Below are 20082 nucleotides of genomic sequence, written 5' to 3'. Positions count from 1 at the left end.
TTTCTGTCATACACACCTTGGAGGGCTCAGACTTTGCCTATCTTGTCCCAATATCTAGCACAATGTCTATAACATAAAACATGTCCCATAAGTATTTGTTGAAAAAATTGTGAACAATGACCATGATTTCAATTTAAGAAGTGGTACAGGATTATCAGTCCTCCTCAAGGAAAGCAATATAAAACCAAAAAACAGAGTCATGGGTGATTCATGGAAAGCTGTTTTGGATCCAATGTAGCTTAGCTGGAATTCTCTTATCTACAAAAACATGATGCTTGAGAATGTTCCAAACTAGGGAGGCTAGGAAGCTTTCTAAGAAGTAATGGAGGGTGAAGGGGAAGTAAGAGCAAAAACATGGTTGTGAAGAAATGAGGGATGGGGTTGGGGGGATCGAGGGAATGAGGGAATGGTTACAAGGGGTGAGGAGGAAGCTTGGAAGTAGGAATCCTCAGAAATGCACATTTTTATCCTACAAATTGGGATAATGAGGTGAGGGTGAATGGAAGGATAAAGATAAAGTAAGCAGTATATTCATACACTCATTCAACCAATGTGTATTAAATGCCTACTAGGTGCCAAGCACTTGTAGTTAAAAAGTGATTAAAAACTACAGTTGCTGTCTGCGTGGAGCTTACAGTCAATGGGAGGGCAATCATTCAACACAAATTCATTGAACACTTCCTATGTCCACCACAATGTTGTAGGCACTCATAATAAAACAGTTAATGAAAGGGATAAAAATCCCTGCCCTCATAGGGCTAAGATTATTTACAAAAAGGAATACACAAAGTGCATAATAAGGTAGACATCAACACAGTCATCAAACAAACAAGTGTAAAACTGTAACTGGGCCAAGCAGGGATACAAGGTGGAGTGAGAGACAGTGATAGGGACAGGGATAGGGTGGGAGGAGGGTAAAGGGAGTGAGTGCAGACGGCATGTCTGCATCCAGAGCCGACGATCTGGGCAGGAAGGTGTCATCCAGTGGGGAGAGCCAGGCCTGTGGGGCAGAAAGCCTATGGTTGGAGACCTGGGTAACCCTCCTAGCCTCCATTTCCTTTTACCGCTTCTGACCTGAGGAAGGCTAAGTCTTCCGGAGACGATAGTGAATTACCGTCTGTGCAGTACACATGTGCATTGCTGTATGTTCAGGGCACGAGGACTGGCACCAAATTGGCCCTCGATCAAGAATAGTAAAACCTCAGAGAGAGTAGGAGCTTCGGTACCCAGGTTTACCAAGTACCAAGGGGCTCCCACGACTCAGGTATGAGGAGGGCGACCTAGGTACCCCTTTCCCGGCTCCCTAGCCCAGCTGTTCATGCTCCCCTTCCTCGTCCCCTCCCCCACTCTCATCTTCTGCCCGCCCGGAACGTCCGCGGGCTAGGCCACAACGGCTAGGGAACCGCCGGTATCCGCGTCCGCAGCGCCGCCAGACAGGCGGGAGCCGTGTGGGATCCCAGCGCTCGCACTCCCGCCCCCGCCAAGGAGCCAGGTGAGCCGCTGCCGGGAGACGCCCGGGCGCCGGGGGCTGCAGGCGGTGAGCGGCGAGGCCACAGCGGGTCCCATCGCGGGGGCTGCGTCTGTCACCGGCAGGTACCCAGGTATGCCGCAGAGCCAGGCACGCCGCAGGCGCTCAGTCAGTATCTGTGGAATGAATGAATGACAGTCGTCCCTGGGAGCTTATCTCTCAGGTATTGTCTCTACTTTCAAAGGCCGTGTGGATGGCAATGACAAGAGACAGTGTGTGCGTTTTGCAAGCTGCATCCTTTCAAATTCTCCTGTCTATATTGTCAAAAGCCCCAGAACTGATGTGCTACCTGCACCCCACCGCCTATCCCATCCATTTCCTCCCGAGGCCTGACTTCCCGGCCGGCCGTTCCTCCTCCTTTCTTTTTTTTTTTTTTTTTTTTGAGACGGAGTCTTGCTCTGTCGCCCAGGCTGGAGTGCTGTGGCCGGATCTCAGCTCACTGCAAGCTCCGCCTCCCGGGTTCCCGCCATTCTCCTGCCTCAGCCTCCCGAGTAGCTGGGACTACAGGCGCCTGCCACCTCGCCCGGCTAGTTTTTTGTATTTTTTAGTAGAGACGGGGTTTCACCGTGTTAGCCAGGATGGTCTCGATCTCCTGACCTCGTGATCCGCCCGTCTCGGCCTCCCAAAGTGCTGGGATTACAGGCTTGAGCCACCGCGCCCGGCCTTCCTCCTCCTTTCAGACCTCACTGCTTTTGTTCATTTTATTCCCTGTGACTGAATCCCCACCCCCACCTCCTTGCCCCTTTCTTTTCATGTCAAATGCTATTGATGTGTCAGGGGCCCCTGTGAAGCCTTCTCCAGCACCCCCACCCCAATAATGAGCATCTCTCCAACACACCGTGTTACAGTCTCCACATTGCACGGAAGGTGGTTGTCCTATGTGTCCAATGGTCATCCACTTAAGGACTGTCATCTTATTAGTCATCCCTAGCCGCTATTCAAAGTGACTAAAGGATCTAAAGGCCAGGCTCTTTGCTTATACTTTTTCTGTATTCCCAATACATTCTCCATAAAAACCTAGGTAGTAACACGCTTAGGGTTGTTTCTGATGGAATTACAAATGCTTATTTTGAAATTTTGGAAGTGAATTTAGCCTTTACATGATTATAGAAAACATAAGAAAGTTCAGGGGGAAGATATTCCTGGAACTAAACTAGCTTTCAAGATTTCATATCATTTGGGTCAATAGCCATAAAATTGGATTGTATTTAAACTTTTTATTCCTGACTTTTTTTTTTTTTGAGACAGAGTCTTGCTCTGTCTCCCAGGCTGGAATGCAGTGGTTCCATCTTGGCTCACTGCAACCTCTGCCTCCCGGGTTCAAGCAATTCTCTGCCTCAGCCTCCTGAGTGGCCAGGACTACAGGCACACCACCACACCCAGCTAATTTTTGTATTTTTAGTAGAGAGGGGGTTTCGCCATGTTGGCCAGGCTGGTCTCAAACTTCTGACCTCAGTTGATCCAACCGCCTCGGCCTTCCAAAGTACTGGGATTACAGGCATGAGCCAGTGAGCCATGCCTGGCCTATTTTTTACTTTTAAAACACTCTGAACACAGATAATGTAAATAATTAGATGGATGGATGGATGGATGGATGGATGGATGGATGGATGGATGGATAGATAGATAGATAGATAAGGGTACTATGGAGGGTGAAAGAGCTAGGCCAAAAGTGCTTGTATTTTAACAGGGCCCCCAAACTTAGCACTGAAAGGCTCATGAAAGATAATCCACTATATTTATAGTGGTACTCATACTTTAATTTTTATCAGAATCACCTGGACAGCTTCTTTGCTTTTTTTTCTACCTAGCAAGACCTACCGAATCAGAAACTCTGGGGGCCCAGCAGTCTGGACAGCTTCTTAAAACAGACTGATGGCCCCAGAGTTTCTGATTCAGTAGGTCTTGCTAAGTGGGGCCTACTCAACAGTAGGAGTTTCTGGTCATTGCATCTTCTTGGGAAGGGTCCTGCTAGTACATGAAATCAATCAAGAAAGACATAATGGAGCTGGAGAAATTCCAAAGAAAATTACTTAAAAAACAATAATAAGGAAACCATGTGTTTACCCTTGCTGCTGTTAGCCAGACATTTGTTGGAGTTCCTTAAAGACAACTTTCCACCTGCTCCTCCTGGCCATCCTCACTGTGGTTGTAGGAGTTTATGACTTGATAACCTCTCCTAGATTATCATAATATTAATGGTCTCCAATTGGCTGTTTTGCCTCAGTCTCTCCTATCTCCACTGTCCAACAACTTTTTGTGATGATGGAAATGTTTTATATCTGCACTGTTTAGTAAGGTAACCACTAGCCATATGGCTGTTGAGCCCTTGAAATCTAGCTAGTATAATTGAGGATCTGAATTTTTTATTTTAAGTTTAAATAGGCACATGTCACCAGTGGCTACCATACTGGACAGCTCAGCTCTAGAACACAACACTGGCACATTTCATCTTCCCAAAGTGCATCTCTGTGCGTATTACTACTTCTGCTGAAAGACTTTAAATAGGCCTGGCGCGGTGGCTCACGCCTGTAAACCCAGCACTTTGGGAGGCCAAGGCGGGAGGATCACCTAAGATAGGGAGTTCAGGACCATACTGGCCAACATGGCGAAACCCCGTCTCTACCAAATATACAAAAATTAGCCGGGTGTGGTGACGCACGCCTGTAATCCCAGCTACTTGGGAGGCTGAGGCAGGAGAATTGCTTGAACCTGGGAGGTGGAGGTTGCAGTGAGCTAAGATTGCACCACTGCACTCCAGCCTTGGTGACAGAGCTGGACTCCATCTCCAAAAAAATAAAAAATAAAAAATATACATATACATACATATGTAGATGTATATGTAAACATATGTAAAGTAATTGACAACATTTAAAAGTCAGAAGATTCCACATAAAAATCTGGCATTATGGCTTCTCCTGGAAAAGATCAGATCTAAGCTATTCTGGGCCCCACATTGACCAATGGCAAGAATGGCTGGAGCTAAGCAGCTTCTGCTGCCTTTGCCAGCCCCACCGTTCCCACCACTCCTTGACGGTCATATTTTGCCTATTTTATACCAATCCTGCTTTAATTTCACTTTCAGAACAAAATGTTGGGTTCTAGACTCTCGATGTGACCCAGGATATCAGTTTTGTCATTAGCAGACTAATTAGGCTTGTTTAGGTTACTGGGAACAAAGAGACTACTCATGGAAGTACACTGGACAATTATATGGGGAAAGTAAGGAAGATTGGGTCTGTATTCCTATGTGTGGGGAAAGAAAGGCGGGGTGGGGGGCGGAATTCCTTACATTTTAATACACAGTTCTACCGTTTTTTCTTTTTCTGAGAGACATGAAGCACTAATTATCTTAAGTGACATATTGTAAAATACCTCTCCCATCCTCTTATGTATTCCCCAGTCACCTCAATGGTTTAGTGAATTTGTGATCTTTAGTTCATGGTTGTTATACAGCATACTACTTCTACGCAATGCTTTGAGGGTAAAAATACAATATATAACTATGGCCCAATTACTGACGTTTTCTAAAATCTTAGTTTTACACCTGTAAAATGAAAGAAATAGTAGTACTGGTATTATTGTGGAAATTTAATGACATAACTTGTGAAAAAATCTAGTGCAATGCATGGCATAGGATAAATGCCCAATAAATGTTGGTGATGATGACGATGATGATGATTGTTCTGAAGGAAAACAAAGTTGCTGACACATTAAACTTATGTGTGGCATCACCCATCATCTATATAATTGCGTAATCTATATAATTTGAGGGTTTACCAATATATTTTATAGGTATGTGGTTTATACATATGCTTTTCTACATTTATGTGGAAGAATTTTAGAGTTTATGTTTTTCTTATTGTTCAAAAACATAGATTATTAAGAATGGTTATACTTTCTCCCAGAGATGGATCCCTATCCATCCTCATTTACTCTATCTTTTCAATCTTTTTAAAAAGCAGGATAATATAGATATATTTTCTTTTTCTTTTTGGTTTTTTTTTTTTTTTTTTTTGAGACAGAGTCTTGCTCTGTCGCCCAGGCTGGAGTGCAGTGGTGTGATCTTGGCTAACCGCAAGCTCCACCTCCCGGGTTCATGTCATTCTCCTGCCTCAGCCTCCCGAGTAGCAGGGACTACAGGCACCCGCCACCATGCGCGATTAATTTTTTTTTTTTTTTTTTTTTGTATTTTTAGTAGAGATGGGGTTTCGCCATGTTAGCCAGGATGGTCTCAATCTGCTGACCTCATGATCCACCTGCCTTGGCCTCCCAAAGTGCTAGGATCACAGGTGTGAGCCACCGCACCCGGCCGATTTTTTTTTTTTTTCTTTTTGAGACAGGGTCTTGCTCTGACACCCAGGCTGGAGTACAGTGGTGCGATTCTGGCTCACTGCAACCTCCACCTGCTGGGCTCAGGTGATCCTCCCACCTCAGCCTCCTGAGCAGCTAGTACTACATGCCCATGCCATCATGCCCAGCTAATTTTGTTTCTATTTTTAGTAGAGACAGAGTTTCACCATGTTGCCCAGTCTAGTCTCAAACTTCCGTAGCTTTTTCTGCTACACCGTGAGGCCACTAACTGTATACTTGGCAGTCATTCAAGAAATATTTGTTAAGGGCCTGCTAAGTTGCTAAGTGAAAACCATTATTTTGGGTCCTGGGGCTGCTGCTGTGAATAGTCACAGTCCTGCCTCCTGGTCTTACTTTTTTTTTTTGAGACAGAATCTGGCTCTGTTGCCCAGGCTGGAGTGCAGTGGCCGGATCTCAGCTCACTGCAAGCTCCGCCTCCCTGGTTCACGCCATTCTCCTGCCTCAGCCTCCTGAGTAGCTGGGACTACAGGCGCCCACCACCATGCCCAGATAATTTTTTGTATTTTTAGTAGAGATGGGGTTTCACCTTGTTAGCCAGGATGGTCTCAATCTCCTGACCTCGTGATCCACCCATCTCGGCCTCCCAAAGTGCTGGGATTACAGATGTGAACCACTGCGCCCAGCCCCTGGCCTTACATTTTGTGGGGGAAACAGACAGTGGACAAACAGACAAATAATGAATCAGGTGCTGGCAAGTGCTGTGAAGAAAAGTGAAAGGTAAAGGGGTAATGATGGCTGCTATTTTAGAGAAGGAGTTAGAAGACTTGTATTGAGCACTTAACCCTTCATATGGACTTCTTCATATATGCTGGATAGTGAGCATTTTCAGTGAAAATTGTTGATTAATACTGTCTATCTCTTGATCATTTTCCTACAACATATCAACGCAATTGAATATAAAGAAAACTAGGCCTCCCACCAGGACACCTGGGTTCTAGTCCTGGCTCTAATAAGTATCAAATAGCAAAGACTGTTTAAACTTCTGGGTTTTGTTGTCTCCATTTGAAAAATGAAAAGAATACACATAAAATTATACAACATTGAGAAAGAGTTTTGTACAACTGAAAGATGCTATGAAAGTGTAAAACATTATTATATAGGAATTTTATTTCCTCAAAAATACGCTGAGGATCTGGATTACTGAAAATGCTTTTTTATTTGATCTCTTCCCATTCATCCAGGAATGGCACAACTAGAGAGGAGCGCCATCTCTGGCTTCAGCTCTAAGTCCAGGCAAAGCTCATTCCCATATGATGTTAAACGTGAAGTATACAATGAGGAGACCTTTCAACAGGAACACAAAAGGAAGGCCTCCTCATCCGGGAACATGAACATCAACATCACCACCTTCACACACCGCGTCCAGTGCCGGTGCGTGTGTCTGATCATTCAGCCGCCACCGAGCGGGGCAGGACTGAAACCTAACCTGACTCCTTTGGTGTCCACTTCTCTTTCTTGTTTGAGTTCCTGTAATCAGAATCCTGTAGTTGATTGTGTAATTTTTCTTCAGTCATTTTTGTGGTTTGTCTTGTAGTACCTTTTTGATTGTAAACTTCCTGGGCATAAAGATCTTGGGTGTCCCTACAGTATCTAAGGAGGATATTTCATAATTCCATTGTTCAATCAACCACGACTACCAGACTCCTGACCAAAAATAAGATAGCCAGCAAGACACAGTGGCTCACACCTGTAATCCCAGCACTTCAGGAGGCCAAGGCAGGCAGATCACTTGAGTCCAGGAGTTTAGACCAACCTGGGCAACATGGTGAAACCCCGTCTCTACTAAAAAAAACAAAAATTAGCTGGGTGTGGTGGCACATGCCTGTAATTCCAGCTGCTCAAGAGGCTGAGGCATGAGAATTGCTTGAACCTGGGAGGCGGAGGTTGCAGTGAGCTGAGATTGTGCCACTGCACTCCAGCCTGGGCAACAGAGCAAGACTCCGTCTCAAAATAAATAAATAAATAAGATAGCCATGGTGGACTGATGAATGGTAGGGGAATGAGATTCTTCTAGTCTCATATCCAGCAGTGCCCACATGGTGGTACTCATGGTCATCAAGGTAGAGTCTACCACCACCACCTCTGATACCCACTGTGACTGGCTAGGTCCTGCAGTACAGGGGCTCTTAGCCTGTTTTTGTGCTTTGAACCTCCTAGCAGTCTGATAAAGCTAATCAACCTCTTTCAGAATAATTTTTAAAATGTTTTTTATTGCAATGAAATACGTCTCACATAAAATTGGCTATTTTAACCATTTTTAAATATACAATTCAGTGGCATGATTGACATTAGCAATGTTGTGCAACCACCACCGCTATCTATTTCCAAAACTTTTTCATCACCTCAAACAGAAATTCTGTTAAGCAATAATTCCCCATTTCCCCTCCCCTCAGCCCAAGTAACCTCTCTTCTGCTTTCTGTCTCTACAAATTTGCCTATTCTAGCTATTTCATTTAAGTAGAATCATACAATATGTTTGTCTTTTTGTGTCTGACTTCTTTCACTTAGCGTAATGTTTTCAAGGTTCATCCCTATTGTAGCATGTATTAGAAGTTCATTTCATTTTATGGCTGAATAATATTCTCTTGTATTTATATACCACATTTTGTTTATCCATTCATTAATGGACATCTGAGTTGTTTCTACCACCGTTAGGCTACTGTAAATAATGCTGCCATGAACATTGGCACAGAAGATCTGTTTGAATCTGTTTAGGGATATAACTAGGACTAGAATTGTTGAATCACATCATAAATCTGTGGTAAATTTAACTTTTTAAGGAACGGCCAAACTGTTTTCCACAGTAGCTGCACCACTTTACATTTTCATTGGCAACGTACAATTTCTCCATGTCCTCTCCAACATTTGTTATTTTCCATTTTTTTAATTATAGCCAACTTATTAGGTATGAAATGATATCTCATCGTGGTTTTCTGTTTTTGCTTTTGTTTTGCATTTTCCTGATGACTAAAGATGATGAGTATCTTTTGGTGTGTTTATTGGTGAATTATTTATCTTCTTTGGAGAAATGTCTATTCATTTCCTTTGTCCTTTGTAAAATTAGGTTGTCTTTTTGTTGTTGAGTTATAGGAGTTCTTCATATATTCTGGATATTAAACTTCTATCAGATATATGTTTGTAAATCTTACATAATTTGTAAATATTTTCTCCCATTCTGTAGGTTTCACTCTGTTGATAGTGTCCTTTGATGTAGAAAAGTTTTTTGGTGTTTTGTTTTGTTTTGTTGAGACGGTGTTTCACTCTTGTTGCCCAGGCTGGAGTGCAATGGCACAGTCTCCGCTCACTGAAACCTGTGCCTCCCGGGTTTGAGCGATTCTCCTGCCTCAGCCTCCCGAGTAGTGGGGACTACAGGCACATGCCACCACGCCCAGGTAATTTTTGTATTTTTAATAGAGATGGGGTTTCCCCAAGTTGGCCAGGCTGGTTTTAAACTCCTGACCTCAGGTGATCTGCCCGCTTTAGCCTCCCAATGTGCTGGGATTACAGGTGTGAACTACCACACCTGTCTGATGTAGAAAAGTTTTTAATTTTGATGAAATCCAATTTTTCTGTATTTTCTTTTGTTGCCTGGACTTCTTGTGCCATATTTAAGAAACTATTATCAAATTCAAGATCATTCAAGATTATGCATATTTTCTTTTCTTTGTTTCTTTTCTTTTCTTTTCTTTTTTTTTTTTTTTTTTTGCAGTGGCGCAATCTCCACTCACTGCAACCTCCACCTCCCAAGTTCAAGCAATTCTCCTGCCTCACCTCCCGAGTATCTGGGACTACAGGTGCACGCCACCATGCCCGGCTAATTTTTGTATTTTTAGTAGAGATGGGATTTCATCAAATTGGCCAGGCTGGTCTCGAACTCCTGACCTCACATGATCTGCCTGCCTCGGCCTCCCAAAGTGCTGGGATTACAGGCGTGAGCCACTGCTCTGGGCCAAGATGGTGCATATTTTCATCTATGTTTCCTTCTGTGAATTTTATAGTTTTAGCTTTTAAATTTAGGTCTTTGGTCCTTTTTGAAGTAATGTTTGTATATAGTGTAAGGTAAAGGTCCAGCTTTATTCTTTTACATGTAGATATTCCATTTTCCCAGGACAATTTGTTAAAGAGATTGTCTTCACCTAGTAAATGGTCTTGGCCAAATAATTTTTTAGTGCATAAAATAAGCAGGATTATAAGGAAAACCAGTTACATTGAAATACAGTTATCTAAATATCAAAAATACCAAAATTCTGTTATTTAATAATATAGGTCTTTTTTTTTTTTTTTTTTTTTTTTTTTTGAGACGGAGTCTCGCTCTGTCGCCCAGGCTGGAGTGCAGTGGCCGGATCTCAGCTCACTGCAAGCTCTGCCTCCCGGGTTTACGCCATTCTCCTGCCTCAGCCTCCCGAGTAGCTGGGACTACAGGCGCCTGCCACCTCGCCCGGCTAATTTTTTGCATTTTTTAGTAGAGATGGGGTTTCACCGTGTTAGCCAGGATGGTCTCGATCTCCTGACCTCGTGATCCGCCTGTCTCGGCCTCCCAAAGTGCTGGGATTACAGGCTTGAGCCACCGCGCCCGGCAATATAGGTCTAATAACTACCATAATTTCAAAGTAGTGATGAATGTAACTAATATTTCAAATCTCCTTAGCAATTGTAATGTATATAGAAATGTTTGTGATTTCTACTGGTGACAAAGTCAAGTTCTGCTGATACTATTGTGGTTTGTTGCCAACATTCATAATTGAAGGAAATGCTAAAGAGGTTAGTGAAGTAAAGATATAAGTTCTCCTACGTAACTTCACATATATCCCCAAATACTATCTACAGATCCCTTGGGGGTCCACAAACCTCAGGTTAAGAATCCAGGCCGGGTGCAGTGGCTCACACCTGTAATCCCAGCACTTTGGGAGGCCGAGGCGGGTGGATCACTGAGGTCAGGAGTTTGAGACCATCCTGGCCAACATGGTGAAACCCCGTCTCTACTAAAAATACAAAAATTATCTGGGCTTGGTGGCATGCGCCTGTAGTCCCAACTACTCGAGAGGCTGAGGCAGGAGAACCACTTGAACCTGGGAGGCAGAGGCTGCAGTGAGCTGAGATCATGCCACTGTACTCCAGCCTGGCAACAGAGTGAGACTTATCTCAAAAAGAAAAAAAAAAAAGAATCCTTCATGACCTACATCATTATAGCAATCGTCATTACTCAAGTTGTCGTCACATTTACTAGTCCTTCTTGTCCCCTGGTTTATCACCCACAATTGGCACATGTTGGTATGTTGGCATGTTGGTGACAATTGTGGAAGGTCCCTACACAGCCCTGATGCAGACTGTCCCTTCCTTGAAACATTTTCCTTTGTCCACATCCTGCCTTTTGTAAGTTGTGCTCTTGGATATCCCTCTCTAGTCCTCTCACTTCCTCTGCTCCATGATGGATCCGGGGACATGTGCCAAAGAGGGTATTTGGGGGCAACATTGGCTTTGTCTCTATAAAATGATGGTCTTTTCCCCTAACTTTACCCTCATTATAAAAAATTATTCCCAGTGAAATTTCAACCTAACTCCTTTCTACCTTTCTTAGACTTGCCATCCAGACACTTAAATCTGACCCATTCTGCCTCCCATAAGCTTTCTAGCAACTGTTACTCCCTACTTCTAAAACATACGTTTCTCTCCACTTCTGAATTTTGACCAGAAAGGTAGCACAGCACAGTAGTTAAGAGCACAGTTCTAGCTGGGCACAGTGGCTCATGCTTGTAATCCCAGCACTTTGGGAGGCTGAGGCTGGCAGATCACGAGGTCAGGAGTTCAAGACCAGCCTGGCCAACATGGTGAAACCCCATCTCTATTAAAAATACAAAACTTAGCTGAGCATGGTGGCGTGTGCCTGTAATCCCAGCTACTCGGGAGGCTGAGGCAGGAGAATTGAGACCAGAATGCAGAGGTTTCAGTGAGCTGAGATTGCGCCACTGCACTCCAGCCTGGGCTACAGAGTGAGACTCCATCTCAAAAAAAAAAAAAAAAAAAAAAAAAAAAGCACAATTCTGAAGCCAGTCTGCCTGATTTTGAATACTAGTCCTGCTGCTTCTCAGCTGTGTGACCTTAGGTAAGCTATTCAACCCTGCTGTGCCTCAGTTTCCTTTTCTGTAAGATCAACATGATAATAGTACCTGCCTTATAAAGTGATTATGAGGTTTTAAAGAGTATTTGTAAAGCAACTAGGAAATAGCACTAGATAAATGAGGTTTTTTTTTCTTCTTTTTTTTCTTTTTTTTTTTTTTGAGATGGAGTATTACCGTGTCATCCATGCTGGAGTGCAGTGGCACTATCTCAGCTCACTGCAACCTCCACCTCCCAGGTTCAAGTGATTCTTCTGCCTCAGGCTCCCAAGCAGCTGGGACTACAAACCTGGCTAATTTTTGTATTTTTAGTAGAGATGGGGTTTCACCATATTGGCCAGGCTGGTCTCAAACTCCTGACCTTGTGATCCGCCCACCTCAGCCTCCCAAAGTGCTGGGATTACAGGCATGAGCCACCGCGCCTGACCATAAGTGAGTTTTTTAATGTAAATAAAATAATATTTTAACCCCATCTCTTTCTTTCTGCAGAAAACCTCTTAATATCTTTCCTCATTTTCTTCCTCTTTAACAACTGCAAATCCCCCCTCTTATCAAAATCTCCTCTGTGCTTTCATTTTGATTCTTCTATTTCTCACTTTTAAGATGTCTTAACTGAAATCCAGATTCATGTCTAAATGCTAATACTGTTTCCCCATCAGCTTCAACTTCCATTCCTCTAATTCCCTCCTTAGTTCCTGTCACTCTTAAAGCCTCATCACTCCATGTCCATTGTATTTTTCACCATGGGGAAGAGCTTTGATGACTTTGCCTTGGGTGGCTGGCTGGTCTTTCCCTAAGTGACACACAGAGAGGAAGGGAGACTGAACGAGGTGAAGGAACAAACTGTTCCAGTGTCATGCTCTACTCTCCTCCACAGAGGCTCATAATTAGAAAGAGCATACTTTGTACACCTGCCACACACCCAGGGACTCTCTTAAGAACAGCAATGTGATGTTCCTTCCAAACCAATGGTCTTGCTCATGGCTGTCAAGCAGCATTTCACAGCTGCCAACAGGAAATTTGGAGGCAGGAGAGTGGCTAGAACACTGAGCTAAAATCAAGGGCCTTGTTTCTAGCCCCATCTCTGCTCATTCCTGTGACCTTGGTAAAGTCATATTTATTTGGCATTAATTACCTTAGCAATAGTAATGCCCACAGTTGTGAGAGTAAAACATATGTAAAATTACTTGTCTGAGCACGCACTTCAGCCCTGACTACGTTAAAGTTATATTTGTTGTTGTAGTCAAATCCCAATTATCTAGCTCAGTTTACACACAAAAAATCTTCATACTTTTTGCTTTCAACCCATGCTAAGATCTAAATAACAAAAAGCAATTTAAAACCAAATTGGTTTTCCTGGTTGATTAATGATGATTCTGTCATTTTAGATGATCTGAAAGTTAAAGCAGGTTTTCTCAATCTCAGGATCATTGACATTTTGGACCAGAAAATTCTTTCTTTTGGAGAATTGGTCTGTGCATTCTGTGATGTTTAGCCTCTACCCACTTGCCAATTGCAAGAGTCAAAAATGTCTCTGGGCCAGGCACAGTGGCTTATGCCTGTAATCTTAGCACTTTGGGAGGCCGAGGCGGGCAGATCACCTGAGGTCCGGAGTTTAAGACCAGCCTGGCCAACATGGTGAAACCCCACTTCTACTGAAATACAAAAATTAGCCAGGCATGGTAGCACATGCCTGTAATCCCAGCTACTCAGGAGGCTGAGGTAGGAGAATTGCTTGAACCCGGGAGGCAGAGGCTGCAGTGAGCCAAGATTGTGCCACTGCACTCCAGCCTGGGCGACAGAGCAAGACTCTATCTCAAAAAAAAAAAAGTCTCTGGACATTGCCACATGTACACAGGGGAACAAAACTGCATCTAGTTGAGATCTACTGGGCTAAAGGATAATAAAGTCTTATTTTATAAAGTTGTTTCTTTACATAACTAAGTCCTTAAGCACAGGACTTCATATTCTGTATTTTCTACTAATTTCTACGTGGCACAGGTCAAGGCCAGAGTAAATGTTTGGTAAAAATTTTAGTGCCATGCTCTCCTCTCCTCCACAGAGGGTCATAATTAGAAAGAACACACTTTGTGCACCTGCCTCGCACTTGGGGACTCTCCTAATTGGGAATGACATGAATGTGTTAACTGCCCTTCCGCCTATCAATGTCACACCTCAAAACACTGTCCTTATCAAGAGAAAACAGCAGCAGTCCATTTTTCTACTGGAAAATTGGTAGGTTTAATTCTTCCCAAACATCCTATGAAAACACAGAACTGATTACATGCTGGATGTGTATGGCTTAGTTCTTGACATATACATAGCACTTGGTTCTGAAGCTAAGGTGATTTAGTCTCCCAGGGAACATGTGGCGATGTCTGGAGACGTTGTTGTTAGCTGTCACAGCTGAAGGAGGGAGTTCTACTGATATCAAATGTGTAGAGATGAGGGATGCTGCTAAACATCCTGCAATGCACAGGACAGCCCCACAACAAAGAATTATCTGGTCCAATATGTCAAACTGTCCGTAGTGCTGACAAGACTCTGCTTTTTCTTGGCTATGTGGGCCAAATGCCTTTTATTGGCTATGCGGGCATTTTCTTTGGAGAAACTAACCAAGTCTCTGCTCTTCTCTCACACAGCTGCTCATGGCACAGGTTCCTACGATGCATGCTTACAATCTTTCCCTTCCTAGAATGGATGTGTATGTATCGATTAAAAGATTGGCTTCTTGGAGACTTACTTGCTGGTATAAGTGTTGGCCTTGTGCAAGTTCCCCAAGGTAAGGAAGATATGAAGCCTGTTCATCCAAAGACAATGTATCAGACCTTGTCCACATGCCCAGGGTAAACAATTACTTGTGCTAGATGAATAGAAAAAAAATATTGAATTTTATTCACAGCATTACCATTTGTTCCCTTATCTGCCAGATTTCTAATGTCTCCAGGGTGGTTCCAAAAGACTTGGTTTAGTTTAGACCCCTGAATGCTTTCCAGAGTACTTGTAACATCCACTCTTTGTTATTTTTTTCCTTAACTAGTTATTTCATACTCATGACTATAATACATCTCACTTGGCATTGGTTTTACCTAGAAAGGGGAAGGATAGGCTGGGCATAGTGGCTCATGCCTGTAATCCCAGCACTTTGGGAGGCCAAGGCAGGCAGATTGCTTGAGCTCAGGAGTTCCAGACCAGCCTGGCTAACATGGTGAAACTCTGTCTCTACAAAAAAATACAAAAATTAGCGGGGTCTGGTGACTTGTGCTTGCAGTCTTAGTTACTCTGGAGGCTGAGGTGGGAGGATCACCAGAGCCCAGGAGGTCGAGGCTGTAGTGAGCAGTGATCACACCACTGCACTCCAGCCTGGGCAACAAAGCAAGACCCTGTCTCAAAAAAGAAGAAAAAGGTAAAGGACAGGAAACATAGCATGCCAGCATCTCTCCAGCAAGTGACAAGCAATCCAGTGCCCACTCTTTGGTCTTCCAAGTAGCAGTTCAGATGCAAGACAACAAGATCACACAGACAGGTGTGGGAGCTTATCTGGGCTTTACAAACTCGTTTCCCGAATAGGAATCAACAACTCTTGTAACAGTTCCATAAATATTGCTTCCAGAGTCCCACAAGGGACAAGTCCAGTTGTAAGAGTCACTATGCTCAGAGAATCCCAAAGGTAGGGCTTCCAACTGGATATATCTTTCAATCACAGTCCTCTTGGTCCAGATGGAATATACTATTTGGGCTCGTTTTTACCATAAGCAATTCTGCCTGGTAACACAGTTGCCATTCTACCATTATAAGGTTTCCAGGGAAACAGAGCTAGAAAGTTAACCCAAGATCAAATTCATCCTCAAAAAATAGAATGGGTTTTATAAATCCTTTACTCACAGTAGTTTATAGTTCCCCAGATAGTCTTTAAACACCTCCACTTCTTTATTTTACTGAGGCCCAGCAGGCAGGGTTGAAGCTTGTGATCAGGCAGGCTGTGGATAGCACAAAAGAGGTCAAGAACATAAACAAGTTGTGGCTGAAATCCGACTCTAGTACAGCACTGTTAACTGGGGAAAACAGATGACTTTTTAAATCTTTACTTACTTATTTGTTTCTAAATTATCAAATAATAAAATTGGCTTTTTTTCCCTTTTGGTGTATACTCAGATTGATTTTAACACACATGGCTGGGACTGGTGGCTTATGCCTGTAATCCCAGCACTTTGGGAGGCCTGGGCAGGCAGATTGATTGAGATCATGAGTTTGAGACCAGCCTAGGCAACATAGCAAAACCCCATCTCTACTAAAAATACAAAAATTAGCTGGGCATGGTGGTGTGCACCTGTAATCCCAGCTACTTGGGAGGCTGAGGCAGGATAATTGCTTGAATCCAGGAGGTGGAGGTTGCAGTGAGCCAAGATGGTGCCACTGCACTCCAGCCTGGGTAACAGAGCGAGACTCCATCTCAAAAACAAAAAACAAAAAACAAAAAAAACAAACACAGATATAGATTTGTATAACCACCACCACAATTGATGCAGAGCAGTTCCATCACCTCCAGAACTCTCATGCCATGCTTTTAAAGTCACATCCCCCTGCCGATCTATAACCCTTAGCAACCATTGATCTGTTCTTTAGCACCATAATTCTGTCTTTTTGAGCACATCATATAAATGGAATCATACAGTATGTAAATTTCAAAGGCTGGCTTCTTTCATTATGCATTATGCCTTTGAGATTCATGCAAATTGTTGTGTGTATCAATAGTTAATTTTTATTGCTTAGTAATATTCTACTATACGGATATATCACAGCTTTTTGTTAATCCATTCACTTGTGGATAGAGATTGTGTTTCCAGTTTTGGTCTCTCACAAATGAAGTTGCTATGAACATTCATGCACAGGTTTTGTGTGAACATAGTTTTTATTTTACTAAGCTGGAGCTGGATTGCTGGTCACAAGGTACGTGTATGTTTAACTTTATAAGAAACCACCAAACTGTTTTCCAGAGTGGTTTTTGCTACTATTTTACATCCCCACCAGCAAAGCATAAGAATTTCATTTCCTCCACATCCTCATGAGCACTTGATATTGTCAATATTTTTAAAATTAAACTTTCTATTTTGAGATAATTATAGATTCACATGCGTTTGTAAGCAACAACAGGTAGAACCCATGTACCTTTTACTCAGTTTCCCCAAATGGTAATATCTTGCAAAACTATGGTACAGTCTCACAACCAGGATATCAGCATTGTTTCAGTCAAGATAGAGAACACTTTAACCACCACAAAGATCCCTCAAGTTGTCTTTTGCTTTTGTTTTTGTTTTGTTTTGTTTTGTTTTGTTTTGCTTTTTTGAGACAGTCTCCCTCTGTCGCCCAGGCTAGAGTGCAGTGGCGCGATCTTGGCTCACTGCAAGCTCCGCCTCCCTGGTTCACGCCATTCTCCAGCCTTAGCCTCCCAAGTAGCTGGGACTACAGGCACCCGTCACCAAGCCCAACTAAATTTTTTTTTTTAATTTTTTTTAGTAGAGATGGGGTTTCACCGTGTTGGCCACGATGGTCTCAATCTCCTGACCTTGTGATCCGCCTGCCTCGGCCTCCCAAAGTGCTGGGATTACAGACGTGAGCCACCACGCCCGGCCAAGTTGTCTTTTTACAGCCACCACTACCTGCCTCCTGTCCTTATCTCCTCTTAATCCCTAGCAATCATTATGTTCTTCACTTCTACAATTTTAACAATGCAAGAAAGTTATCTAAAGGGAATCATACAGCATATAACCCTTTGGTAATGGATTTTTTTCACTCATAATTCTGTGGAGATTCATCCAGATTATTGTATATATCAATTGTTTATAACTTTTTAAAATTAATTAATTTATTTATTTATTTATTTTTGAGATGGAGTCTCACTCTGTCACCCAGGCTGTAGTGCAGTGGTGCTATCTTGGCTCACTGTAAGCTCCACCTCCCAGGTTCACATCATTCTTCTGCCTCAGCCTCCCGAGTAGCTGGGACTACAGGCGCCCGCCACCATGCCTGACTAATTTTTGTAATCCGCCCACCTTGGCCTTCCAAAGTGCTGGGATTACAGGCATGGGCCACTGCACCTGGCCATAACTTTTTATTTTTGAGTAATAGTCCGTGGTATAGTTAAACACTTACCCACTGAAGGATATCTGGATTGCTTCCAGGTTTTAGTATTACACATATAGATGATATGAACATTCATGTGCAGGTGTTTTTGTTTGGTGGTGGTGGTGGTGGTGGTTGTTTTTGAGAGGCAGTCTCGCTCTGTCACCCAGGCTGGAGTGCAGTGGCACAATCGGCTCACTATAACCTCTGCCTCCTGGGTTCAAGCAATTCTCCTGCCTCAGCCTCCTGAGTAGCTGGGATTACAGGTGCACACCACCACGCCCAGTTAATTTTTGTATTTTAGTAGAGACAGGGTTTCACCATGTTGGCCAGGCTGGTCATAAACTCCTGACCTTAAGTAACCACCCGCCTTGGCCTCCCAAAGTGCTGGGATTACAGGCATGAGCCACAGTGCCTGGCCTCATGTGCAGGTTTTTAAAATAAATGTTAAGTCTTCATTTATCTGGGATAAATGCTTAGGAGTGTAGTTGCTGGAGTATATAGGAGTTGCCTGTTGCCTTTTTTCACCAACCTGTTTTCCAAAGTGGCTTAACATATTACATTCCCACTAGCAATCTATGAGTGATCCAGTTGCTCTGTACTCTCACCAACATTTGATGTTGTCACTATTTTTTATTTTAGCTATTCTGATAGTCATGTAGTGATATCTCATTGTGGTTTTAGTTTGCATTCTCTTAATGGCTAGTGATATTTAACATCTTTTCATATGCTAATTTCCATCTGTTATTTTCATAAAATGGCTCTTCACGTCTTTTGCCCATGTTCTAGTTAAATTCTGTTTTTACTATTGAGATCTGAGCATTTTTTGTAGATCCTGGATACTAGTTATTTTGTTTTTGCAAAATATTTCAGGTTTTGCAAATATTTTCTCCCAGTCTGGAGCCTGCATTTTCATACTTTAACAGTCTTCCAGAGCAAAAGGTTTTGATTTTGATAGTCTCATTTTTAGTACCTTTTATTTTAGCCATTCTAAGAAGTATGTAGTGGTATCGCATCATTGTTTTAATTTGCATTTCCCTAATGCTTAATGAGGTTGAACATCTTTTCATGTGCCTAACTTGCTATCCTCATATCTTCTTTGAAGGGTCTGTTCAAGTACTTGGCCTATTTTTCCATTGAGGTTTTATTTTTTTCTTGTGGTTAATTTTTGAGCTTTTGTTTTGTTTTTAGAGACAGGATTTTGCTCTGTCACCCAGGCAGGAGTGCAGTGGTGTGAACATAGCTCACTGCAGTCTGGAACTCCTGGCCTCAAGCATCCTCCTGCCTTGGCCTACTAAAATGCTAGGATTACAGGCATGAGCCATCATGCCCGGCCTCAACACCATTTTTAAAGAATATCCTCCAGTGAATTGTTTTTGCATCTTTGTTAGAGATCAAATAGGCATCTTTTGTGCGAGTCTCCTTCTAAATTCTCTTCACTCTGTTCTATTGATCTATGTGTCTATCCGTTTACCAATACCATGTCTTGACAGTGAGTTTTAAGTTTGGGTGATATGCTTCCTCCAGCTATTTTTTTTCCAAAATTGTTTTAACTATTCTTCCATATTCATTTTATAATCAGCTTATCTAAATTTACCAAAAAAGGTTTTTGTTTAGATTTTGATAGCTATTCCATTAAATCTACAGATTATTTCAGGGAGAACTGGCATCTTTATTATGTTGTCTTCCAATCCACGATTATGGTGTCTCTCCATTTGTTTAGGTCCCTTGATTTCTTTCATCAGCCTTTTGTAGCTTTCAGCATACAGATCCTACAGTTTTGTTAGATTTGTGCCAAAGAATTTCATTTTGGGGGTTTAAATGATGGTTCAGTCTCCAGTTATTCATTGTTTGCATATAAAAATACAATTGATATTCGTGTGTTTTTCTTGTATCCTGAAACTCCTTTATTAGTTCTAAGAATTTTTTGTAGATTCCCTG

The 20082-nt window shown here is 42.6% G+C and overlaps 1 protein-coding gene across 7 annotated transcripts in view; it reads left to right on the top strand.

The window, feature by feature from the left end:
* Nucleotides 1-1144: 1144 nt before the first annotated feature.
* The window catches only part of SLC26A8 (solute carrier family 26 member 8), an 81014-nt gene continuing 62076 nt past the window's right edge, over nucleotides 1145-20082 (top strand). For 3 of the 7 annotated variants that reach the window (XM_009204998.3, XM_009204999.3, XM_009205000.3), the window contains exons 1-3: nucleotides 1413-1601; nucleotides 7084-7273; nucleotides 14661-14800. In XM_009204998.3, the coding sequence (XP_009203262.3) occupies nucleotides 7086-7273; nucleotides 14661-14800 (328 nt within the window). In that variant the 5' untranslated portion in view covers nucleotides 1413-1601; nucleotides 7084-7085. Of the gene's footprint in view, nucleotides 1692-7080; nucleotides 7274-14660; nucleotides 14801-20082 lie in introns of those variants that run through there. The other 4 variants (XM_003897510.4, XM_003897511.4, XM_009204997.3 and 1 more) reach the window with 4 other exon arrangements.

The sequence above is a fragment of the Papio anubis genome, chromosome 6, assembly GCF_008728515.1.
Source record: "Papio anubis isolate 15944 chromosome 6, Panubis1.0, whole genome shotgun sequence".
In the NCBI taxonomy this organism is placed as follows: domain Eukaryota; kingdom Metazoa; phylum Chordata; class Mammalia; order Primates; family Cercopithecidae; genus Papio; species Papio anubis.
This window is presented reverse-complemented; position numbering and strand designations above follow the sequence as displayed.